This window comes from Parasteatoda tepidariorum, chromosome 8 (genome assembly GCF_043381705.1).
Source record: "Parasteatoda tepidariorum isolate YZ-2023 chromosome 8, CAS_Ptep_4.0, whole genome shotgun sequence".
Taxonomy (NCBI): domain Eukaryota; kingdom Metazoa; phylum Arthropoda; class Arachnida; order Araneae; family Theridiidae; genus Parasteatoda; species Parasteatoda tepidariorum.
In genome coordinates this window covers 32691482-32712151 of record NC_092211.1, presented here as the reverse complement: position 1 = coordinate 32712151, position 20670 = coordinate 32691482, and the positions used below count along the sequence as shown (strand labels likewise).

At 28.1% G+C, this 20670-nt stretch overlaps 3 protein-coding genes and 1 long non-coding RNA gene across 6 annotated transcripts in view; 3 read left to right on the top strand and 1 right to left on the bottom strand.

The window, feature by feature from the left end:
* The window catches only part of LOC107441521 (mpv17-like protein 2), a 36729-nt gene extending 27151 nt beyond the window's left edge, over nucleotides 1–9578 (top strand). Inside the window, exons 1-2 of one of the 3 annotated variants that reach the window (XM_016054808.3) lie at nucleotides 3349–3498; nucleotides 8760–9578. In XM_016054808.3, coding sequence (XP_015910294.1) covers nucleotides 8790–9395 — 606 coding nt within the window. In that variant the 5' untranslated portion in view covers nucleotides 3349–3498; nucleotides 8760–8789 and the 3' untranslated portion in view covers nucleotides 9396–9578. Of the gene's footprint in view, nucleotides 1–3348; nucleotides 3499–6319; nucleotides 6457–8759 lie in introns of those variants that run through there. The other 2 variants (XM_071184608.1, XM_016054810.3) reach the window with 2 other exon arrangements.
* Nucleotides 3537–6388, top strand: LOC107441520 (acid phosphatase type 7-like). The gene has a single exon (XM_016054807.4). The coding sequence runs from the start codon at nucleotides 3774–3776 to the stop codon at nucleotides 5085–5087; it is 1314 nt and encodes a 437-aa protein (XP_015910293.2). The 5' UTR covers nucleotides 3537–3773; the 3' UTR covers nucleotides 5088–6388.
* A 2407-nt stretch (nucleotides 9579–11985) lies between the features above and the next one.
* LOC139426313 (uncharacterized) lies at nucleotides 11986–14293 on the top strand. Its single transcript, XR_011637552.1, has 2 exons — nucleotides 11986–12498; nucleotides 12790–14293. It is a non-coding gene; the product is annotated as an uncharacterized lncRNA (long non-coding RNA).
* An 89-nt stretch (nucleotides 14294–14382) lies between these two features.
* LOC107441523 (E3 ubiquitin-protein ligase rnf8) overlaps nucleotides 14383–20670 on the bottom strand; it is a 21426-nt gene continuing 15138 nt past the window's right edge. Inside the window, exons 8-9 of the mRNA XM_016054811.3 lie at nucleotides 17566–17817; nucleotides 14383–14641 (exon numbers count right to left, since the gene is read on the bottom strand). Coding sequence (XP_015910297.1) covers nucleotides 14604–14641; nucleotides 17566–17817 — 290 coding nt within the window. The 3' untranslated portion in view covers nucleotides 14383–14603. The remainder of the gene's footprint in view (nucleotides 14642–17565; nucleotides 17818–20670) is intronic.

The following is a 20670-nucleotide window of genomic DNA, read 5'->3' as shown; positions in this document are numbered from 1 at the left end:
TTAATACTTGCTAATATTAGTCTCCTTATATACGCTATTTTCAGAACCTTAATCCAATCCTGTTCACGTGGCATAATCCTCAACAATATTAATAAAAAAAATACATGTATATTACAGGCAGTTTGTGTTCGGAATAACTTTGCCTGCGTATAACTCCCTAGCGAGAACACCGTGTATAAAATTTTGTACAAAAGTTATTATAAAGTATACGTTTAAGAATAGTGTAGAAAATGATTTTTCTGCTCTCGAAGTTAAGGAGGCGGAATTTTAAAATTTTCAAATGACAACGAGGACTTTTTTCTTCGAAACTGTAAATCGCATAATAAAAGATTTAAAATAGGATTGTAACGATGCTTTGAATATAAGGGGGGGGGGGGGAGNAGGGGGGGGGGGGAGACGGCGCTAAGCTGAAACAAAGATAAGTATATTTTATTGATTTTTGATGAATCCGCATTCAATTCAACTAAATAAACTCAGACGATAACGGGAAGGAAAAAAAGGCACAATATGATACTGCAATTTTGGTACTGTAATCAAAACCATAAGATTTAGATAATCGTTTTTAACACTAGTCTTAACCCTTTACAGGGCAGAAAAAAATTTGGACCAATTTAGTCAAGAAGAGACATAAGAATTAATTGTGATCAGGATCGGAATTATAATTGTGTTTCTCATAAGCAGCTCTATAAGGAAGCTATCTGTTATATCTTTTTATTTTTCAAAGTTTAAATCTAACGTTTTATAATTTTTCTTAATAATCTTTTTTTTATAGTACTTTAGAGATTAAAATTATTACAATTTTAGTGGTTAATAAAATCGTCTGAAGTAAATGGGTCAGTTTTTGGCCCACTGCCTATTAAAAGGTTGTACTTAGATAAAAATTTTATTCCGTTCTCTTTAATAGTGTGGGGAGAGTAGTTACAGACCATGTCAACCGTCATCTATGAAAAGATTCCCCGACATAGTGTCGAGTTAACATGTCTTATATACTAGTGAATTGTAGTTGTAATTTTGTAGTGGTAGATACGCTACAGTACTCATAAATTTATTTTTTTACNCTGTTATATCTTTTTATTTTTCAAAGTTTAAATCTAACGTTTTATAATTTTTCTTAATAATCTTTTTTTTATAGTACTTTAGAGATTAAAATTATTACAATTTTAGTGGTTAATAAAATCGTCTGAAGTAAATGGGTCAGTTTTTGGCCCGCTGCCTATTAAAAGGTTGTACTTAGATATAAAATTTTATTCCGTTCTCTTTAATAGTAAAAGCGAAAGTCAGACAAAACCGGTTTCTTTCCCTTCCTCATTCGATACTCCTTAAATAAAATTGCTTTAATTTTTATTTGTATGATAAATTGTCTTTTTGCTCCAAAAATAAAAACTATTCAATGTAAATAATCAATACTTCGGAAGTTAAATTAATTTTTGTGAGTATTCTGAAATAACATTTTATCGGATAAAACATGGGGTATGTATAGAAATAAAGAAAAAAAAATTTCCTACTGAAATAAAAAATAATACTAATAAAATAAAAATCAATTTCAACTAAATATTAATTGCCTACGATCTATCTTTTATCTTTTTATTTTTCAAAGTTTCAAATGATTAATTAAAAAACATACAGCTTTAATAATTCGTAGTTTTAAATAACGTGTAATAATAGCAATTCATTAAATAGTATTCTATTTCCAAAGTTCATATTTTTAAAATTATAAAATGCTTAAAAACGTTATTAAAATTTATATTTTTAGTCGCACTCTTGTGATGCAGTAGTTTAGTTGAAATAGTAATGAAATAAATAATATGGATTAAATAAATAAAAAAAGACCATCTAACTACATAAATAAAGAATGAATTCTGTATATTCATTTTATTTATTTTTATCAAATGCCATATATTTATAAAAATTTTATTTTTGCAAACATAAAATACTTAAAAATTTCTACTTTTAGTTGAATTTTTTTTTTTTTTGATATGTAGATTTGATTTCTATAATAGTAAAAACTCATAGTTTTACCAGCATAGACGTCATAAATATGCATTTGTTTATTTTTGAATCTTTATTCTTGAAATATTTCATTTTACGTAAAAGAATACAAAAAAGAAGGGGCTACCAAAAATCACAAATTTTGAGTTTATTAAACTGTTACTATCAACAAGGAAGTATGCTGCAGCAATTCCTAAAGTATTCTTTAATTAAAGAAAAATATAGTGAGCGAATTTCAATCTTATAAACTTTTTTTTTCCTTCTAATTTTAATTCAAACCATTATTTTTTTATAAGACTACAACTATTTATAAACGCTGAACTGACGTGTCTGATTCATAGACTCTATGGTCTGATTACTTAGGCGTTTTCAAAAAAGCTTTTTAGCGTATCATTTTAATAGTAAATATTTAAAAAATATATACTATGATGGTATGTTTTTTCATTTATTAATAATGAAATAATATACTATCATATATTATTCAATTTTATATTTTATGTGTGGAAATATAAATGTAATCAAAAATCCATAAATATATTAAAATGTATCCTATTTTTTTGCATTATTCTGTAAAAAATAATTAATAAAAATTTTTTGAATTCACACAAAAATATTTATAAAAAAATGTTTTAGAATCATTTTTATTTAAATTATTTTTAAACTCCCGAAACGTTGATATTTGTATCACAAATTTAAAATTAAGATTTTATTCTTTATTGAAATAAGGAAATATGAAATAATATTAAAAGTTTACCTACATTTCAAAAAAAAAAAAACATTATTTACTTATATCATGTTCCATTTTGCCCCTTGGCCTTGGCAAAAATAATGTAACACTATCATTAAATCAGAAATTATATAAAAATATACACTCCTAAAATGTTACAACTAAAGATCAAAACGATTTTCTCCAGAAGAAATTTTCAAATTAAGCCAAAAGTAAAGTTTTATTTATATTAACTGAGCTTTCGAAGGTTTCATCCATTTTGATTAAAAAATAATTAATCATCTATTCAATAAATATTCAATAAAATCATTAATCAACATATAAAAAGCACTATTTAAATGTATTTCTAGTCTGAAATCTTAGAAAAGGAAAAATATGCTTGAAATGTTCCCTACATTTTTAAAGCCAGAGTCCACTCTCAATCAGTTTAAACTTGTAATAGATGGCGCCACACATCAAAAATGCAAAGCTCCAAAAGTGTGTTAATGCTTTCTGGTCAAGAGAATTTTGCTCTGCTACTTTCCGAGGCATAAAATTCATTCAGTTTAAAAAGATGAATATCTTAATTAAGCATAATGATATTTAACGAACTAACGACTGAATAAAACTTTGTTCTAGTTGAGTCAGTTCATTTTTTTATAAATCTCTTGAGATAAAATAAACAAATGCTCTACACAGCCCTCATCACCTCTTACTCTGAAACAATTATGTAATTTAGAAAAACATGAAAATTGAAATGAAATAATTAAACTAATCATTAAAAACGAGACATGTTTAACAAGGTAACATCTTGATTTTCTTTTAAAAGTTTTCTATTTCACATTGTTCTTGTACATTAAATAATAGCACGTTTTTAATTGCTACAACGTGGGTTTCATTTCTTTTTTTTAGGATTACATAAGTATGACCTTTTGATTTAATCTCTATCTTATCTTGATGATTTAGTTAAATTATTTGGATAATTTCATAATCGCAATTCGGAGAGATAAATTGTGAATAAATAACAACCAAAATACAAAAATTCACTAGTAGTTTTGGTAATCGGCAGACTAACAAAATGATTTTTATTACATTATTTCTTTGTTTAATGATATGTACTATTGATGTTTTAGCTGTTTTAAATACTCAGCCTGAACAAATTCATTTGTCTTATGGGAAGCAACCAAATGAGATGGTGGTAACATGGGTCACCATGAACCAAACAAATGTTTCTTCTGTTGAGTATGGAAAAAGCATTCAAAAACTAAATCTTATAAAAACTGGATCTATCACAAAATTTGTAGATGGTGGATCTGAAGCTCGTGTGCTTTGGATACACAGAGTACTTCTTGATGATTTAGTACCGGGTACTGAATATGTTTATCATTGTGGAAGTACTGATGGATGGAGTGCAATTTATTGGTTTACCGCTATGAAGAATGGAACAAACTGGAGTCCAAGATTTGTTGTTTATGGGGACTTGGGTAATTACAATGCCCAATCATTGCCACGTATCCAAAACGAAGTACAGAGAGGAATGTATGATGCAGTTTTGCATGTTGGTGATATGGCCTATGATTTAGACTCTGAAAATGCTGCAATTGGTGATGAGTTCATGAGGCAAATTGAAACAATAGCCGCTTACCTACCTTATCAAGTTTGCGTCGGAAACCATGAAAACACATACAATTTTTCTAATTATGCTAATCGGTTTAGTATGATGAATCAGGAAGGTGAAATAAACAACCATTTTTATAGCATGGATATTGGTCCCGCACATATCATAGCTTTTTCCACTGAATTTTATTTTTTTGTCCAATATGGCTGGACTCAAATTGTTCGTCAGTATGAGTGGTTAGAGGCAGATTTAAAAAAGGCTAATCTTCCAGAAAATAGAGCAAAGCGACCTTGGATTATTACAATGGGTCATAGACCCATGTATTGTAGCACTAATGATACAGATGACTGTAGACATCGAGAAAGTATTATTCGTAAAGGTATACCTGTCATTCAGGCTTTTGGATTAGAAGATTTGTTTTACAAATATGGAGTTGACTTGGAATTATGGGCTCATGAACATTTATATGAAAGGCTATGGCCCATCTATGATTACAAAGTGTATAATGGAAGCCTTGATGCACCTTACACTAATCCAAAAGCTCCTGTGCATATTATTACAGGTTCTGCTGGCTGCCAAGAAAATTTAGATCCTTTTGTTGACATCCCTGCAGAATGGAGTGCTGCAAGATTTTCTGATTATGGATACACCAGGCTGAATATTATTAATAGTTCTCATTTATTCATGGAACAAGTTTCTGATGACCAAAGTGGTGTTGTTCTAGATAAAATGTTACTCATCAAAGATAAACATGGTCCTGATGCATGGCTTTAGTACGAACACTAAAGCTGAAATTTTGTTCTCAACTAAATATTGTTATCAAAATATTTAAACACACCATTTTTCTGATAACTTTTTGCATCCTGTATTTATGGGACGGTTCAGATATTATGTAAGCACTTAAGGAAGTACTTTTCTGCCATTTGCTAATTTATACTGACAAAGGTATTTTTATGGGGGGAAAACAGTAAAAAAATTTTATGCTAAAATTATAAACTGTAAAGGTGCCATGGTTATATTTAAGAAAGAAAAAAAAACTTTGATGCAGATGAGACACTAGTGTCTCTTTTATACATTTTTTTTTCTGACACTCTAATTACAAGCAAAAATATATATTTCATAATTTTAATTATAATAAACAGTCTAATAGTTAATTTAAAAAATATGTTGAATTATTGGAATTATATTTGTACTCAAGTATAAAATCGAAAAAAAGAGGTTTGAAAAAAAAATTTGATCAAGATTCAAAAATTTATTTTGTAATTTAAAGAAATTTTAATAATAAATGACTGTTTCTCTTAGATCTAAATCACTACAAATAAGTGCCCGCTTGAAAAAATTATTGTATGGACAATTTTACGTAGAAAGGCACTGGTGTTTCATAACCATAGATTATTAAAATGCTGAACATAATATTTTTCACTTATTTTGACCTGAATTAATGCTAAAAGTATTTTTAATAAAAATTCTACATCAAAGGGTTAAAGATTGTGAAATGTTTTTTTTTTCTTACTGACAGGAAAAAGAGTCAAAAATCACAATAATACCTACTTTGACTTCATATATATTTGTATGTATTTTTCACTATACATTGGAAAAGGACTATAAAAAGTTTCTACTTTATAAGAAGTTCAATATTTTCAATAATTTTTTATTATTATTATTATTACTTTAGAATAATTTACTGTCCTAAAATCTAAACTCTTTAATATTATATGTTATTGATGATCATACAAATGTATCCTGTGTATGTTTTATTGACTTTTGGCAACTAAATACTTAAGATTTCCAATAAATTATCTTTGTTGATATAATTATAGAAATGTGCTAAGTGTCAAATTTACATACTCTTATAAATTTATCTTGTATATATTTTCTATTTTACTTTTAGCTGTTAAAAACTGACATTTTTTTCAATTTGTCTTATTTAATGTTAATAAAATTTCACTGAGATTAATTTTGTATTTTATGTTATTAACTTAAATTTATAACAAAATTAGTTGCTTCAAAATTGTTCATATTCACTGTTCTTGTACTTGTATGTTTGTTGTACCATTAAAAAATACTATTATTCATTTGTCAGATAAATTCAATTGATTATTTATTTTATTCCTTTGCTAACGAGGATTTAAATAATGTAGAGGTAAGATTGTTTTCTTTAAAGGAGTTTTAATGTCGATTGTTTCCTTATCCATGTACTGTCTGCTAAAAAAACAATTTTACACTACTGTAGTAAGCAGCATAACTTGTAGAAACAAAAACTTTCATCAGATAATGTGAGATTGAAAAGCAAAAGGTGAGCCATAGGAGGGTGTCTATTTGATACAGAATAGAAAAATAATAGAGGACGAAGAATTTTGTATTACAAATTTAAAACAAATGTAGTATCCAGGTGCAAGACGGGCTTCATATCAGCAATGGAATAAGTTAGCATTATATAGGCATTGGAAGTTACTTGCCATGTTCTAAATCGGAGGTTTCCAACCGGAGGCTGCATCCGGCCCACGAAGCTTTTTTTTGTGACCCGCGAACTAAAATATATTAGTTGTCATTTTTTTGCGAACAATTTTCGTAAAAAAATCTGTATGGGTTTATAATACTTTTCTCGTTAATAAAAACCTAATTTCTTCGTTTCTGTGAAATTTAACATATCAACGGTGCAAAAAAAAATAAAAAATTCTCAGGTTTTGCACCTAAGAAAATATTTATTCATATACAAAAATACTCTTTTTTATTTCATTTTTTTGTATTTAGTAAATATAATTTAGCATGTGTGTATCAGAAATTTTCTCAAAGAAATTCTCCGATTTAACTTTTTGAAACCACTCATTTTGGACGAAAATATTTACGCACACATTTGTAAATTTTAAATTTAAAATGTAAATATCTATTCTCTGGTGGTTGCAGCAGACAAANACTCGTAAAATAACAAATTTTATATAAGCCTTAGAAGAAATTCCTTAGAATTTTAATGAAAATGCTTAAAATTCCAAAAGCTAATATTTCTTTAATGCAATCATACAACAAATAAGAACAAAACACGGACAATTAGAATAATAACTAGTAGTGCATTCATTATTTTCTGAAGAAAAAAACAAGAAAAAAAAAACAATTTTGTTATGTAATCAACACAGCATACAACACAAACCAGCTGAAACATGGATTGTGATGCATGACGTCAGAGCTGAAGATCATTTTCAGTACCGAGGCCCCCTATTCAACTGTAACTCCTCCTTCTTTCGAGGCGGTCCTGATCCGGCCCGCGAAGCTTTTTTTTTGTGACCCGCGAACTAAAATATATTAGTTGTCATTTTTTTGCTGACAATTTTCGTAAAAAAATCTGCATGGGTTTATAATACTTTTCCCGTTAATAAAAACCTAATTTCTTCGTTTCTGTGAAATTTAACATATCAACGGTGCAAAAAAAAAATTCTCAGATTTTGCACCTAAGAAAATATTTATTCATATACAAAAATACTCTTTTTTATTTCATTTTTTTGTATTTAATAAATATAATTTAGCATGTGTGTATCAGAAATTTTCTCAAAGAAATTCTCCGATTTAACATTTTGAAACCACTCATTTTGGACAAAAATATTTACGCACACATTTGTAAATTTTAAATTTAAAATGTAAATATCTATTCTCTGGTGGTTGCAGCAGCAGACAAACCTAAATTTTGTCATTGAACATTTTGTGTGCTACTATGTAAGTTTTAATACCAACCTTTTTAAAGTTTTATAAGATATCTGTTGCACATTAATTGTTTAATACATAGGTGCACATTAAAGTTATTGTAGCCATAATTTTTTAATATGCAATTAAATATTTTTAAAAATCTACTTCTTAATTTAATTTGTAATTCAATACTTTTGTTTTGTACAACTTGGTAAAAATCTGACAGTAATATTTAATGTTCCTTCAAACATGAAAGAGTCCTACCTAAAATTTTGATAAAGTTGCGGCCCGCCATTTGATTAGTGTTTTCAATTGTGGCCCCCGGCCTCATGCAAGTTGGACAACCCTGTTCTAAATTATTGCATCTGAAAAGGCTAACTCAGTGCCTTATTTGAAAAATCTTACCTCTCTTGCTAGATTGTCATTTGCATTGATTGATTATCTCTATACATATGTGCATATTATATAAGATGTAAATCACTATACATTGCAAATGCTTAATTGGTATTGCAGTTCACCCAGTCCTGTAATCATGTTTTATGGAGTAACCCCTACAAATCTGAATACATCACTAGTTTATCTAAATATAAATTACTAGTTCTGTATTGATATCAAATAATTTGTTCAGTCAGTACAGAGTTTCATGAAATTAAATGCTTTTAAAATTTGTCCTAAAAATGTTTGCAATGAATTTTGTGTATTATACTCATATATTGCTATATGTATTTCTCTCATCATTATAACTGATTGTAAAATTTCTCTTTGCAGATTGGCAATCAGAATTCATAAGAACTACCAATGGCTGCAATAGTTAACAGTTTAGTAAGAAGAGCGTTGCGTAAATCAGCAGTGATCGGGAGCAATTTGTTTGGGAAGCATTTGCTATTGACTAATGCTACATTTTCTATGGCTATGGGTGTAGCTGGAGATCTTGTGCAACAACATTATGAAATTTTAAGAGGAAAAGAAGAGGAAGTGAAACCTGTTAGAACTGTTCATATGGGTGCGGCAGGGTTAACTACTGGTGTTGTATCACATTACTGGTACATTATAATAGATATATTTATACCAGGATCTTCATTTAGAACTGTAGTTAAGAAAGTATTGTATGATCAGATATTATTTTCTCCCATTAATTTATTTGTTTACTTTGGAACAGTAGCAATTTTAGAAAGATCATTAAAACAACTGAAGGAAGAACTTATGGAAAAAGGATTAAAAATTTATACTGCTGAATGGATAATATGGCCACCTGCACAGTTTGTTAATTTTTATTTATTACCATTACGGTATCGTGTATTTTTTGACAATTTTATTTCCTTTGGGTTTGATATTTATTCTCCATATGTAAAATATAGATGTAAGTTGAAATCTGAAATAGAATCAAATGAAATAGAAAAATAAAATATTAAATTATTTTCGACAAAACTTTTCTTAAATCAATTTTGGTTCTAATGCGTCAGTTCACTATTGAAACTGGTTACCATTCTAAAAAATGTGTCTTAACTTTTTGTTTGTAATCTTGCAACATTTTTGCTGATTTTCATCTCTGATTATGTAAGATAATTAAAACAGTTTCATGGATTATTGGCGTAATGGAGGAATTTCCTTTTTGTGGTTTGAGATATTCTTAAGATACTTTCAATTACAATTGTTAATTACATATACTATTAAAATACAAAGACATATACGGTTGATCAATTAACAATACTTAAATCATTTAAGAATAAAAAGATCCCCTTCAGACAGAAAAGAAAATCTACTTCCATGTTAACATAATACTGCATTAACCATGCATGGCAATACTTTTACTTGTACTTCATTACTTTTTTAAAATCAGTACTTTTATTTAGAGTGGGGGAAGAGTACCTTACAGACTTAATCTTTTTTAAACAAAGGTATATTTTGATTTCTGGTTTTGTTTCTGGGTATTTTCATCGTTCACTATTTCAATAAATTTAATGCATTTTAAATTATACTTTTTTTTTAAAAAATTTTAACGAAATTCAATGTTACTTAGAATTTTCGATTTCCTCGAAATGTGCTTTAAAAACGTTCCTTTTTTCTTTTTTGTACTTATGCAAAACACACATGCATTTTTTTGCACTTTTACTCATTACTTTTTAAAATTAACGTACCCATGTATGGTGTTAACTAATAAATTGCTGCATATTATTATATTTACATTGATTTAATTACAAAAAGCTAATAACTATAAACATATTGAGTTGAAAAGAAAGAGAAAAAAATAGTTTACTAAAATTGAAAGAGAAGTTACTTTGCTCAATCAACAAGTATTAAAGCAGGGGTGTCAAACTCAAAAGCTAACTTGGGCCAAATAAACAAAGCTTAACTTTAGGTGGGTTTTCAGTTCAGTAAGATANATTATCTTTTCTATTTCTCTAAACTACATTGGTTCTTGTTGCACGTTGGGAAGTGCGTTAAATCTTCATTTTTCAGTTGCCTTTCCGGAAGAAATAGTTTACATTTGAATGCTTTTTTAATTATGTCAAACATGTTTGAAATGATCTGATCCTTGCCTTATAACAATAAATTTAAATCGGATAAGTGTTTGGTTACATCAACCATAAAAGATAAATCTTGCAACCATATTTGATCGGAGAACAAGCTTGTATCTTGATTTATAGTTTGTAAAAACTTACATATTTTTTCTTTCAAATCCCAGAATTTATTGAGACCTTGGAGCAAGATAACCAACTTACCTTGCTATAATAGGATAAACCTGATTATGTACTATCTATTTGATAGCTTAGTGTGAAACAGACTCCATTTCAGCCAAAAGTCTAAACATGATAAAATGTTGCAAATTACTATAATCATCTATTAATTAATGTTATGTTAGTTCCTTTAAGGTAACGCCATATGCATTACCTCGAAATTTTCTCAAAAATAAAACTTAATTTTAAATTAAGAGATTCGAACAATGTGTCAAGTTTTCACAGAGTGCTTCAAGATTATTTATTTGATGTGCAGTAACAAAAAATACTATAAGGGATAACTAGTTTTCTGCAACTCATACATACCTCAAATTAAGTTGCCATTTTTTACGCAGTTATTGTTGCTCCTGTATAAGCTAAAGTTAATGCTATAATTTTATACCAGAATATTCTAACATGTGTGAAGGATTGCTTGTAAGTTCAAAAAGTGATTTTTTGTCTTGATCACACTGTGACAGAAGAAAACAGGTTTGTACCTCAAAATCACCAGAGAACCTCATTTCTTACAAACAAATACTGTGAAAAAAATTTCTACCTTCTCAAAAAACTTTGTTTCTAACAGTTAACCCATTTTATAAATTGTGGCATTTTCCTGAATATTCTTAAGAGTACCTTCATTAAGATACAAAACAGTTCTGCGATTGAAAAATATTTAAGAAATAAAATGATGCTTCTATACACTATTGGATAAATCATTTAGTTAAACCTTAGTTTTTTATGACATTAATTTTATTTACAGATCTTGCAACTTTAATCATAAATGCATACGAATAATCTCAAATGGGATAATTATTCATTTTCAAAAGATCTAAATTTGTCAATAACCGTTTTAAGTTTTTTTTAAAAAAAACTAATGTAGTTAGAAAATTTCTCAACTACATGTGCCTATGACACTTGATTTACTAATATTTTATATGTGTCTTCAAAACCTTTGAAAATAGCAGAAAAATAAAATTAATAAAAAATATACCGTTTCAAGTTTAAAAACTAGCGTAGTATGAAAATTTGATTACTAATATTTTATCAATGTTTTCAGAACCCTTAAAAATAGCAGGAAAATTAAAATCAGCAAAAAATATGTCACGATGTTACTAAAGAAATACTTATTGAAATGGCATGTTTCTGCACCTTTGGCCAAAATTGGTTAACAAAAAAGTTTTCTGCTTTTTATCAGTTTAGAAATTGTAATATAATTATAAGAAAATATATTAAGTCTCTTTTATAAGAGTTTTAAAAAATATGAAAGGAAACAAATATACAAAGTAAGAAAAATTTTATTAGGGTCTAAATACACAGTTTAATGGAAAGGGCAAGAAAATCTACATATTATTTGAATAAAAAATAATCTTCAAAGTAATGAACAAAGCTAAATATATTAAAGTTTCAAAGCATAAAAGGAGAGTGCTATTGCAAACATTGCACAGTTTACTATTCTAATTAATATTTTAAATCCTTACTTAGAAATCATATTAATATATAAAGCAATTTATTATAATTTGAAGTGATTGGCACCAGGCTTGATATTTATAATAGTATTGAATCAATTTAATACTGTGCTTTAAATGAACTTAGATATTAGTTGTTTGTATACATTGTCAACACTAATGTAAGAAATTTTGGTCCTAACATCTTAGATGATTGGACAAATTCTCTAATAGTAACTTCCTTTTATTTATTTCTTCTCTTAATGATATATTTTAAAATACTCGAAATGGAATTGTTTTTGCATTATTGTATTACATTAATTTGTTATTATGGATTTATTTCAAGTTATATTAGCCTTTAAGCCCGGTGGCTGAGCGGTAGCGCTTCGCGCTGTCGTGCCACAGGTCCCTGGTTCGATCCTCGGGCCGGGCAAGGTTCACTCAGCCTTTCATCCCTTCAGTGGGTCGATAAAATGAGTACCAAGCATGCTTGGGAACTAACACTGGGGGTTCCGCGTTCGGCTGACCACCTGACCGGAACATATGCTCCTGCACCCCAGAGCCCAAGGTCAAGAAAACTGAGATGGGTACAGTCGGCCTTGGCCCTCTTAATGGGCTGTCGCGCCACTGAGTTAGTTTATATTAGCCTTTAGATGCCTTATAATTAATGTATACAAATCAATCATGCTTAACATATTTCATCTGAAATCAATGAAAAAGTAATTTGTTTACAGTAATTTTAAATTATTTCTATTTCAAGAGAAATGTTATTCAATTGCATACACCTACATTGAGACTGACAAGATTTGCAGCAGTGATTGAGGTATAGTATGGTTAAGTTTTAAAATAAATAACATTAAATAACTGGTAAAATTTTATAAGTAACTTTCTGAAATTGGAAAAGAAGTTTCACCAGTTAGATTTTTATCGATGATCACATAAAGTATTAAAAATTTAGATAATAGCTAAATCATTACAACACTTTGTGAGCAACTAAAGATAATTTAATCAAAATTTTAAAAGGTAATCCAGAGTACACTGTCCTTTCTTTATTCAAGTACTTTTTTTAAATTTTTTTATGACAAAAAAACTTGGTGCCTTGATAACTATGACAAAATATTTCAGCTACTAAAATCTTTTTATATGGGTCCCAATTCTGTCAAATAATACCAGATAATATTTCTACACAAAAAATGATTTTTAACTAAAAGTTTACTTTGATTAGAAACCAGTTTATATTGAATATTGATTGTGAATTTTGTTCAAAAACCTGTTTAAAGCTAAATTCCTGGAAAAAATTTTAATTAGCCAGTATCAAAACATTGTTTAGAAGATCAAGCTATGAAATCATTTCATTTTGCCATGTACACAAAAACTAAAAATATTTTTATATATTCATGCCACACCTTGTAACTACATAATTACATTAGGTGGACAAAAAATTAGCAATTTTAAGATATATTAATTTTTAAACCCATAATAAAATTTTCAGATGATTCACAAAGTTGGAAACATTTTTCTAATTTGACATTATTTTTAGTAATTTAGCTATTATTAGAGCTAAATAATTAATTTTTGCAAATAAAGAAGATATAAATAATAATTAAGAGATGAACATTAGTCTTCGCTATTTTTACTGGTCAAAAAATAAGTTATAAGCCTTTCATTTCCCATTCCGAAAATTCATTAGGAAATTTTGAAAATTATGAATGCATAAGAATAATAAGTTCTTTCAATGAAACTCAAAATTTATTAATTATAAAAAAAAATCTATTATTAACTCAGAAATATGTCCCTTTGTTATGCTAACTATAACAAAACTAATAAATATTTAGTTATATTTAACTTCATCATGAGTGACTACTTTCTAATATTTTAGCAACAAACTATATCATAAAAAATGAGAATAACTATGAAAAATCAATGCCATCTTGAATTGATTTATATGAGACTGGCTTTAAACTAAAATGCAAAACATATGATTAGGTTTTCATATCATATACATACCACCAACAAAATTCAACCTATTTACTTAAATTGTAAAAATATTGACTAAAGGGAATAATAAAATGGTGACTTTTCAGTAATTATTAATATTTCCAACTTATTAAACACAGCTTTTTTTTTAAAAAAAAAACCACTAGAATAATATAAAGACAGTGTGAACTCTAATGTTACCTCTTAGTTATTGCTGTTATTATGATACAAAAATGAAGCACAAAAATACAATTTTAAAGAATAACACTAAGATCTTTATTTTTAAACACAGTATTCTACTTTTATATCAGAAGACTTTTTCAAAAAATAGAAGGAAATAAACATTTGACATAAAAAATTTTATAATGATAATCATATACAAAAGGAGGAAAAAGATGGTTGCAATACCAACTAATATCGAAACATAGTTACACCAAAGAAGTTTTGAATGGTTATAAATAACTAGCTCTTTTCTAATGAGGACAATCGTCAGCCCAATGCCCGAGTCGACCTAAAAAAGGGAAAAAACATTTAAGTTTTTTTTAATTAATAATAAGGAAATAAATTTTACAGTCATAAGCATCAATACCAAAGAGAAATGAATTTTTACGATACATTTTTACAAACAGGGTTCGTAAGAATCATGATTCTACAATGAAAATCAGATTTAGTTTTAAATTTTTTATTTACTTTCACTTATTTATTTTTTCATTTACTAATCAAAGCTCTGCTACAGTGTATCAGCATTATTTAAAAACATTATACCTAAACAGGGTTCCCACTTAATTTCTGAAGAAGAAAAAAAATTACCTGATTTTTCAAAGTATTACAGGAAAATTTCCATGTAAACTCTGACTATATATTATATATACAGTATAGAACCCGTTATCCGGAAATCAGAAAACCGGAACGAAATTCAATAAATTTTCTCGCCTTTTTAAAAAAAAAAATTTTCCCTCATAAGATTTTATGATTTTTCCTTCTTTTTTTAAAGATGTTTACCTTACCATCATTTTAGAAATAATCATTAGTGTATTACTTCATCGTTTTTTCTTATTTTTAAGATTATTTCCAAATATTTTTTTTTAGTTGGGTTTAACAATAAAAAACGGCTTTTTGTAGCGATTCAGAAAACCAGAAAAATCAGTTATCCGGAATGGCGATGGTCCCGACCGTTCCAGATAATCGGTTCCCTACTGTACCATGCAATTTTTCATTGGAAAACTTTGATTTTTCTTTTTTATAATGTCAAATATTATATTTTGAGAGCAGAAAAATATCATTGAATGAGGATGGAAATTTGGAAAAGCCTATTAAAAAGTGAGTTTTTATAACAAATAATAGTAATAGATGTTAGAATTATTTAAATAACTGATAATTGTTTCTGGAAATTCTAAGACTGGTTATTTTACAGGTATTATATTATATGGGAATTTTACAGGGTTGCCACTCCACAGGGAAAACCTGGAAAATACAGGGAATTTAAAAATCACCTAAAATAACAGGGAAAATGCAGGGAATTTTGAATTTTTCTTTACAAACTGGGAAAATACAGGGAATTTTGTTTTTTTATTTTGGTCTTTTAAAAAATGTGACCACTCAAAGCGTAATCTATGGCAGTGGTGCGCAAACTTTTTTCGACTGCGACCCCTTTTGTAGAGAGAAAATTTTTGGCGACCCCTAGAGATAAATGTCCACAAATACGATGTATATTTTGAGCATTTCTTTCGTTTCATCGAATAACATCATATTTGACTCATAATAATTTTATTTATAATTTTAAGAAAATACTTTTTGTATAACACAAAAATCAGTAATTGCCCTTTAATGAAATGTATGTGGCTGCAAGTTTCTAATTATCTCATCGATGTTTGGATGTATGTTGCTAATTGCAATTCGCATATCATCTTCAGGGTTTAAACGCGAGCGGTATTTAGTTTTTATTGAAACTAGTTTGCTAAATCCAGTTTCACATAAATACGTTGATGCAAATTGTATTAACACTCTGATGGCATTCTTGCATAAAACGGGATATTGTTTTTCCACGGATAGCCAGATAGAGAATACATTACGCATTACGGTCAAAGAAAGAGTGGACAGCATGAAATTGCAATTAAACAGTGAGTGACGGCGCTTCACTCTTTATATGTACACTGTATAGTATGCAGCATGCAGGGATAATGCATTTCATAAAAATTTGACGACCCCCAAAGAACTTCTAGCGACCCCCACAGGGGTCGCGACCCCTAGTTTGCGCACCACTGATCTATGGGATATTTAACCATGATATTTCAGTTATACTAAACTATTTCATTTCTCATAGCATTATTGAAGTATGTTCAGCTCTTTTCCCAGCTATTAAAACTAATAAATATAGTTAGTCCAATATAGCTCACACAAGAGCACAGTAATTGTTGTTTCCTCGTAATATATTGCTATAACATGTACAGGGAAAACACATGAATTTTTTTTTCCAGATTTGAGTGGCAACCCTGTTTTAGTATTAAAAAAAATTTAAAAATTCAACTTTCCCTGCATCTTAGAATCAAAATAAAATTCCCTGACAATTCCAGATTTTCCTGTTCTCTCAGACCTGTAGGAGCCCTGAAAATACTTAATATTTCTAACAAACTAAAATTGTTAGCATTACTATATAACTATTACAAACGTCCGTAAATAAATAAAAAGAAAGCTATTTTTTATTTAAGGTTGAAACCTTCATATATATATTATATAAATGACAAGTAGCCAATTTGCCAGGCATCAAACCACAAACAAATTAATTTAAATTAAAGAAAATTTAAAAAATTCAATTCTAAATTATGCTTGGTAAACAAAAATTTTTCATCAGTTATGTACTAACTCAATATCACAAAGGTTTTAAAAGCACTTGTCTTTTAAAATCGAGTAATCTGCTGTGCAATAAAATTGAAATTTCAAAATTGAGATTTTTTTATACTTGTAGACATTTATATATAATAATATTTATATACAATAACTTACTTTTAATATAGTAAATATTTCAGAAAAAGAGAACACCATATTTAAAGAAAAAAAATGTTTAAAAAGTTTGATTCTTAAATTTCCCAATAAGAAATTTTTGTTACTACACTGGTTAGTATTTAAAGTTTCTCTGTCTAAACTTATATTTTTACTTTCAACAGTTCAGTCCGCAGATCACCGCTATAATTCAAGTGAAGAGTGCCAAACATATATTTTAATTACGTGTATTAAGGCTTTGTTACACACAGGCAACATTCTTAGTTTTAAAAATAAAATGAAAGTTTTTTTCCTTTATATTGAAATTTGAAAAAAATTTGACTTTGAAATACCTATTTTTTTTTAAAAAGTATAGATGATAGTGCTTTAATGATATTACTCTGGCAAAAAAAAAAAATCAATAACAAAAATCAGAGTTTAAAGAATTATTATTACCGCAATTGTAACAACGCCCAAATCCACCAAAGTAGGCATGACTATTATTTTCTCCACTGTCTGGAATTCTATCATTAATCAGTTCATCAATTACATCAACATAACTTTGAATGTCATCTGTATAAGACTGAATTTCACTGATTCGTGATCGAAGATATTCTACTTCATCTTCTCTGTCAACTTCAGCAACTTCTGGTGGGTTACTGGTTCTTCTATTATTACTTTTAGATTTTTTACGCTTTGGTTTTTTTTCTAAAATAAAATTTAAAATGAGCTTTATAGAATATTAATCAGAATAATATATGAAGCTTTAATGTTCCAGATAAAATTTAAAAGCAAACATAAAAAACTTTGACAATATAAAAATAAAATACATTTTGAAGTGATAAAAATTAGACAAAAATATCAGGTTTAACAAAATTTGGATTTATTGATACATTTGATGTAACTAACTTAAAATGTGTACGCCATGTTTTTTCAAAGGTTTTAATTAAAAAATAATTAATAAAAAAAATAAGTTAAATAATAAATTAAAAATAGTTTATAAACACACATGGTTACTAAAAACTTGACTTGTAAAGAATTTTATTTTTCAAAATACGTATGAAAAGCAAATGTAAAAAGAGAATTTTATTTAAAATCTTTAGAAATAACACCTTTTTATTTGTTTCAATTTTCTTGTTTTATGTTTTCCCTAATCAAGGGTCAAATTTTACATTCTTGCCTAAGTTCTGTTTATGAAATTGTGTGAAAATATTTTTGCCAAAGATTGAAGTCATTTTCCAATGGATGTTATAATTTTTGATATAACTACATTTAAGTAAAAATATATTAACTTTTAAAAACTGAAAATTTAAATGAATAGGGGAGTGTCGGGTACCCCCGCCCACTGTCAATTTCGTATGTATAGAATATTTTTTCAAGTCAATGGGCCATCGGACATTAATTGTCATATTAAAAAAATATTATTTTCAAAGTTTCAAGTATTTCTGCAGCTGGTAACATGGTAAACAATAGTTTTGAAAATATGTTGAATACAGTAGTCAAATTTTTTAAATTTCTATTTTTTAAAGTTAAACCAGGGCTCGAAAAAACTTAGAAATTTTACCCGTCCTAGAGGACGGCTTGTCCAACAATGTACCCGTCCTCCTTTGAAACTAACCCGTCGCTTCTAAATAAATAAAAATATAATTTTCTCTTATTTATTACTAACAATTATATAAATTGCACAATGAATTAGTAGTTACTTGGATTACAAATACTAGGATAACATTATACGGTAATAAAATAAGTACTAGGTTACTAATAGTAAAACCTAGTATTTCTTTAATGAAATAATTTAAATAATAAAGGTCAAGTTATCTGTCAATTTATCCAATGGTACAGCGTTTTTTAAATGAATCAAATACGACGTTTGCCAGTTCCACAATCAAGCCAATGATTTACAGAAATTTCATCACAGAAATCTGAAAGAGGTTTTTCACTTAGGTAGATGTTCATAATTGCGGTTGACGCTTCTTGTTTAAGACCAGTACGAAATGTGTTTTTTTGTAAGATTATTGCTGAAAAGCCCCTTTCAACCGCTGCAGTACTCCCAGACAGAGAAAACATCAATTCCACCAAGCGCAGTATGTTGCTGTATTTCGAGATTAGAGGGTCATTTTAGAAGCGAGGAGCTAGACTCTTGTAAGATAACAAAAATTAAAAATATATCACGAACATTAATGGGAAAATGGCCGTCCGTGCGGACGTTGGATTCGAGAAATTTGTTGTCCACGGGGAATTTTCGACAGCCAAGGACGAGCATACTGGCAGTTTTTCGAGCTCTGAGTTAAACTATTCTTTTTACATTATATAATTAAATGATAAAACAATAGAAACATACAAAAATATTGATTATTACTCAATATTGTACAGAAATATAAGCAATACTCCTTAAGTGGGCGGGGCTACCCAACTCTCCCCTAAGTGTTTCAAGAATAGCAAAAAAATAATTTTATACTTTTCCATATTTATGAATTATGCTTAACTTTTGGTAATAGTATTTTAAATGATGCAAAAGCAATGGAAAAGTACCAAACTAAAATAAATGAGTTGACTAAATTTGCAAAATTAGATTATTATTGACCAATAGGACAGGCATATTCACATGCTGAGAATTTCATCATATTAATTTATAATTAGATCACAGGAAAATTTAAAAAAAATACTAGTGGAAAAAATTATATTCATATATTAATAGAATAAAATTAAAGCATTTATTCTGCACTATCTGCCTACAAAACCTACCTTTTACAATTGTAGTGATTGGCTCACCGCTAGAGGCCGAGTTAATCACGAACAAAATTAAAGAAGAGTAGATGAAGAGGAGCCGGCTTGTTAGGCTGGTCTTTCCAAGGGCTAAAGAGAATAGAAGGGCTGGTTCACTCCTTTGAAGTAACTCTTGCCGCGCCAATCCTCCGATTTTCTCTAGTGACGTCACTTTGGCGCAAAGCTCGCACTTTTACTTCAAGAACGGAGCGTTCGGCCTTACTAGCTCTAACTAATATTGGATCATTTCTTTTTGCGAGATATTCTAAGACATTTGTTATTTTCTATAATGACTTTCCTCAGTTTTTGCAGTGAATTTACAAGAATTTAAAACTATTACCGAAATGCCAGTTTGCACGATTGCAATTTGCAAAAATTCTGATACAAAAACAAAAGGAAAAAATATAATTTTCCGCGTGTTGAAATGAACAACTATGTAAAGAATGGATTCCGAAATGACACAGCTAATATAAAACAGCAATACGTTTATTCTGTCGTTAAGAACTTTTATAAAAATTCATTATCTAAATAGAAACGCCTCGTTACTTCAAAAAGAAAGGCAGGTGAAAAGAATTAAAAAATGGATAAAGTCAAAGAAAATTAAAATGTAAATAAAAAGTATAAATAAAATATATAGTATATAGTTGAAATTCTCCTAATTTCATAACATATTTTTTAATGTAGTTATTCTAAATATTTATGATTTTTTTTAAAAATTATATTCTTTTCAATTTAAATATCTATAAATTATATCATCGTAAATTTAAATGTCTATAAACAATTGTAAAATTTCTA

What these genes read in the sequence shown, in the direction of transcription:
- LOC107441520 (XM_016054807.4), top strand. Translation starts at nt 3,774, where the DNA reads ATGATTTTTATTACATTATTTCTTTGTTTAATGATATGTACTATTGAT.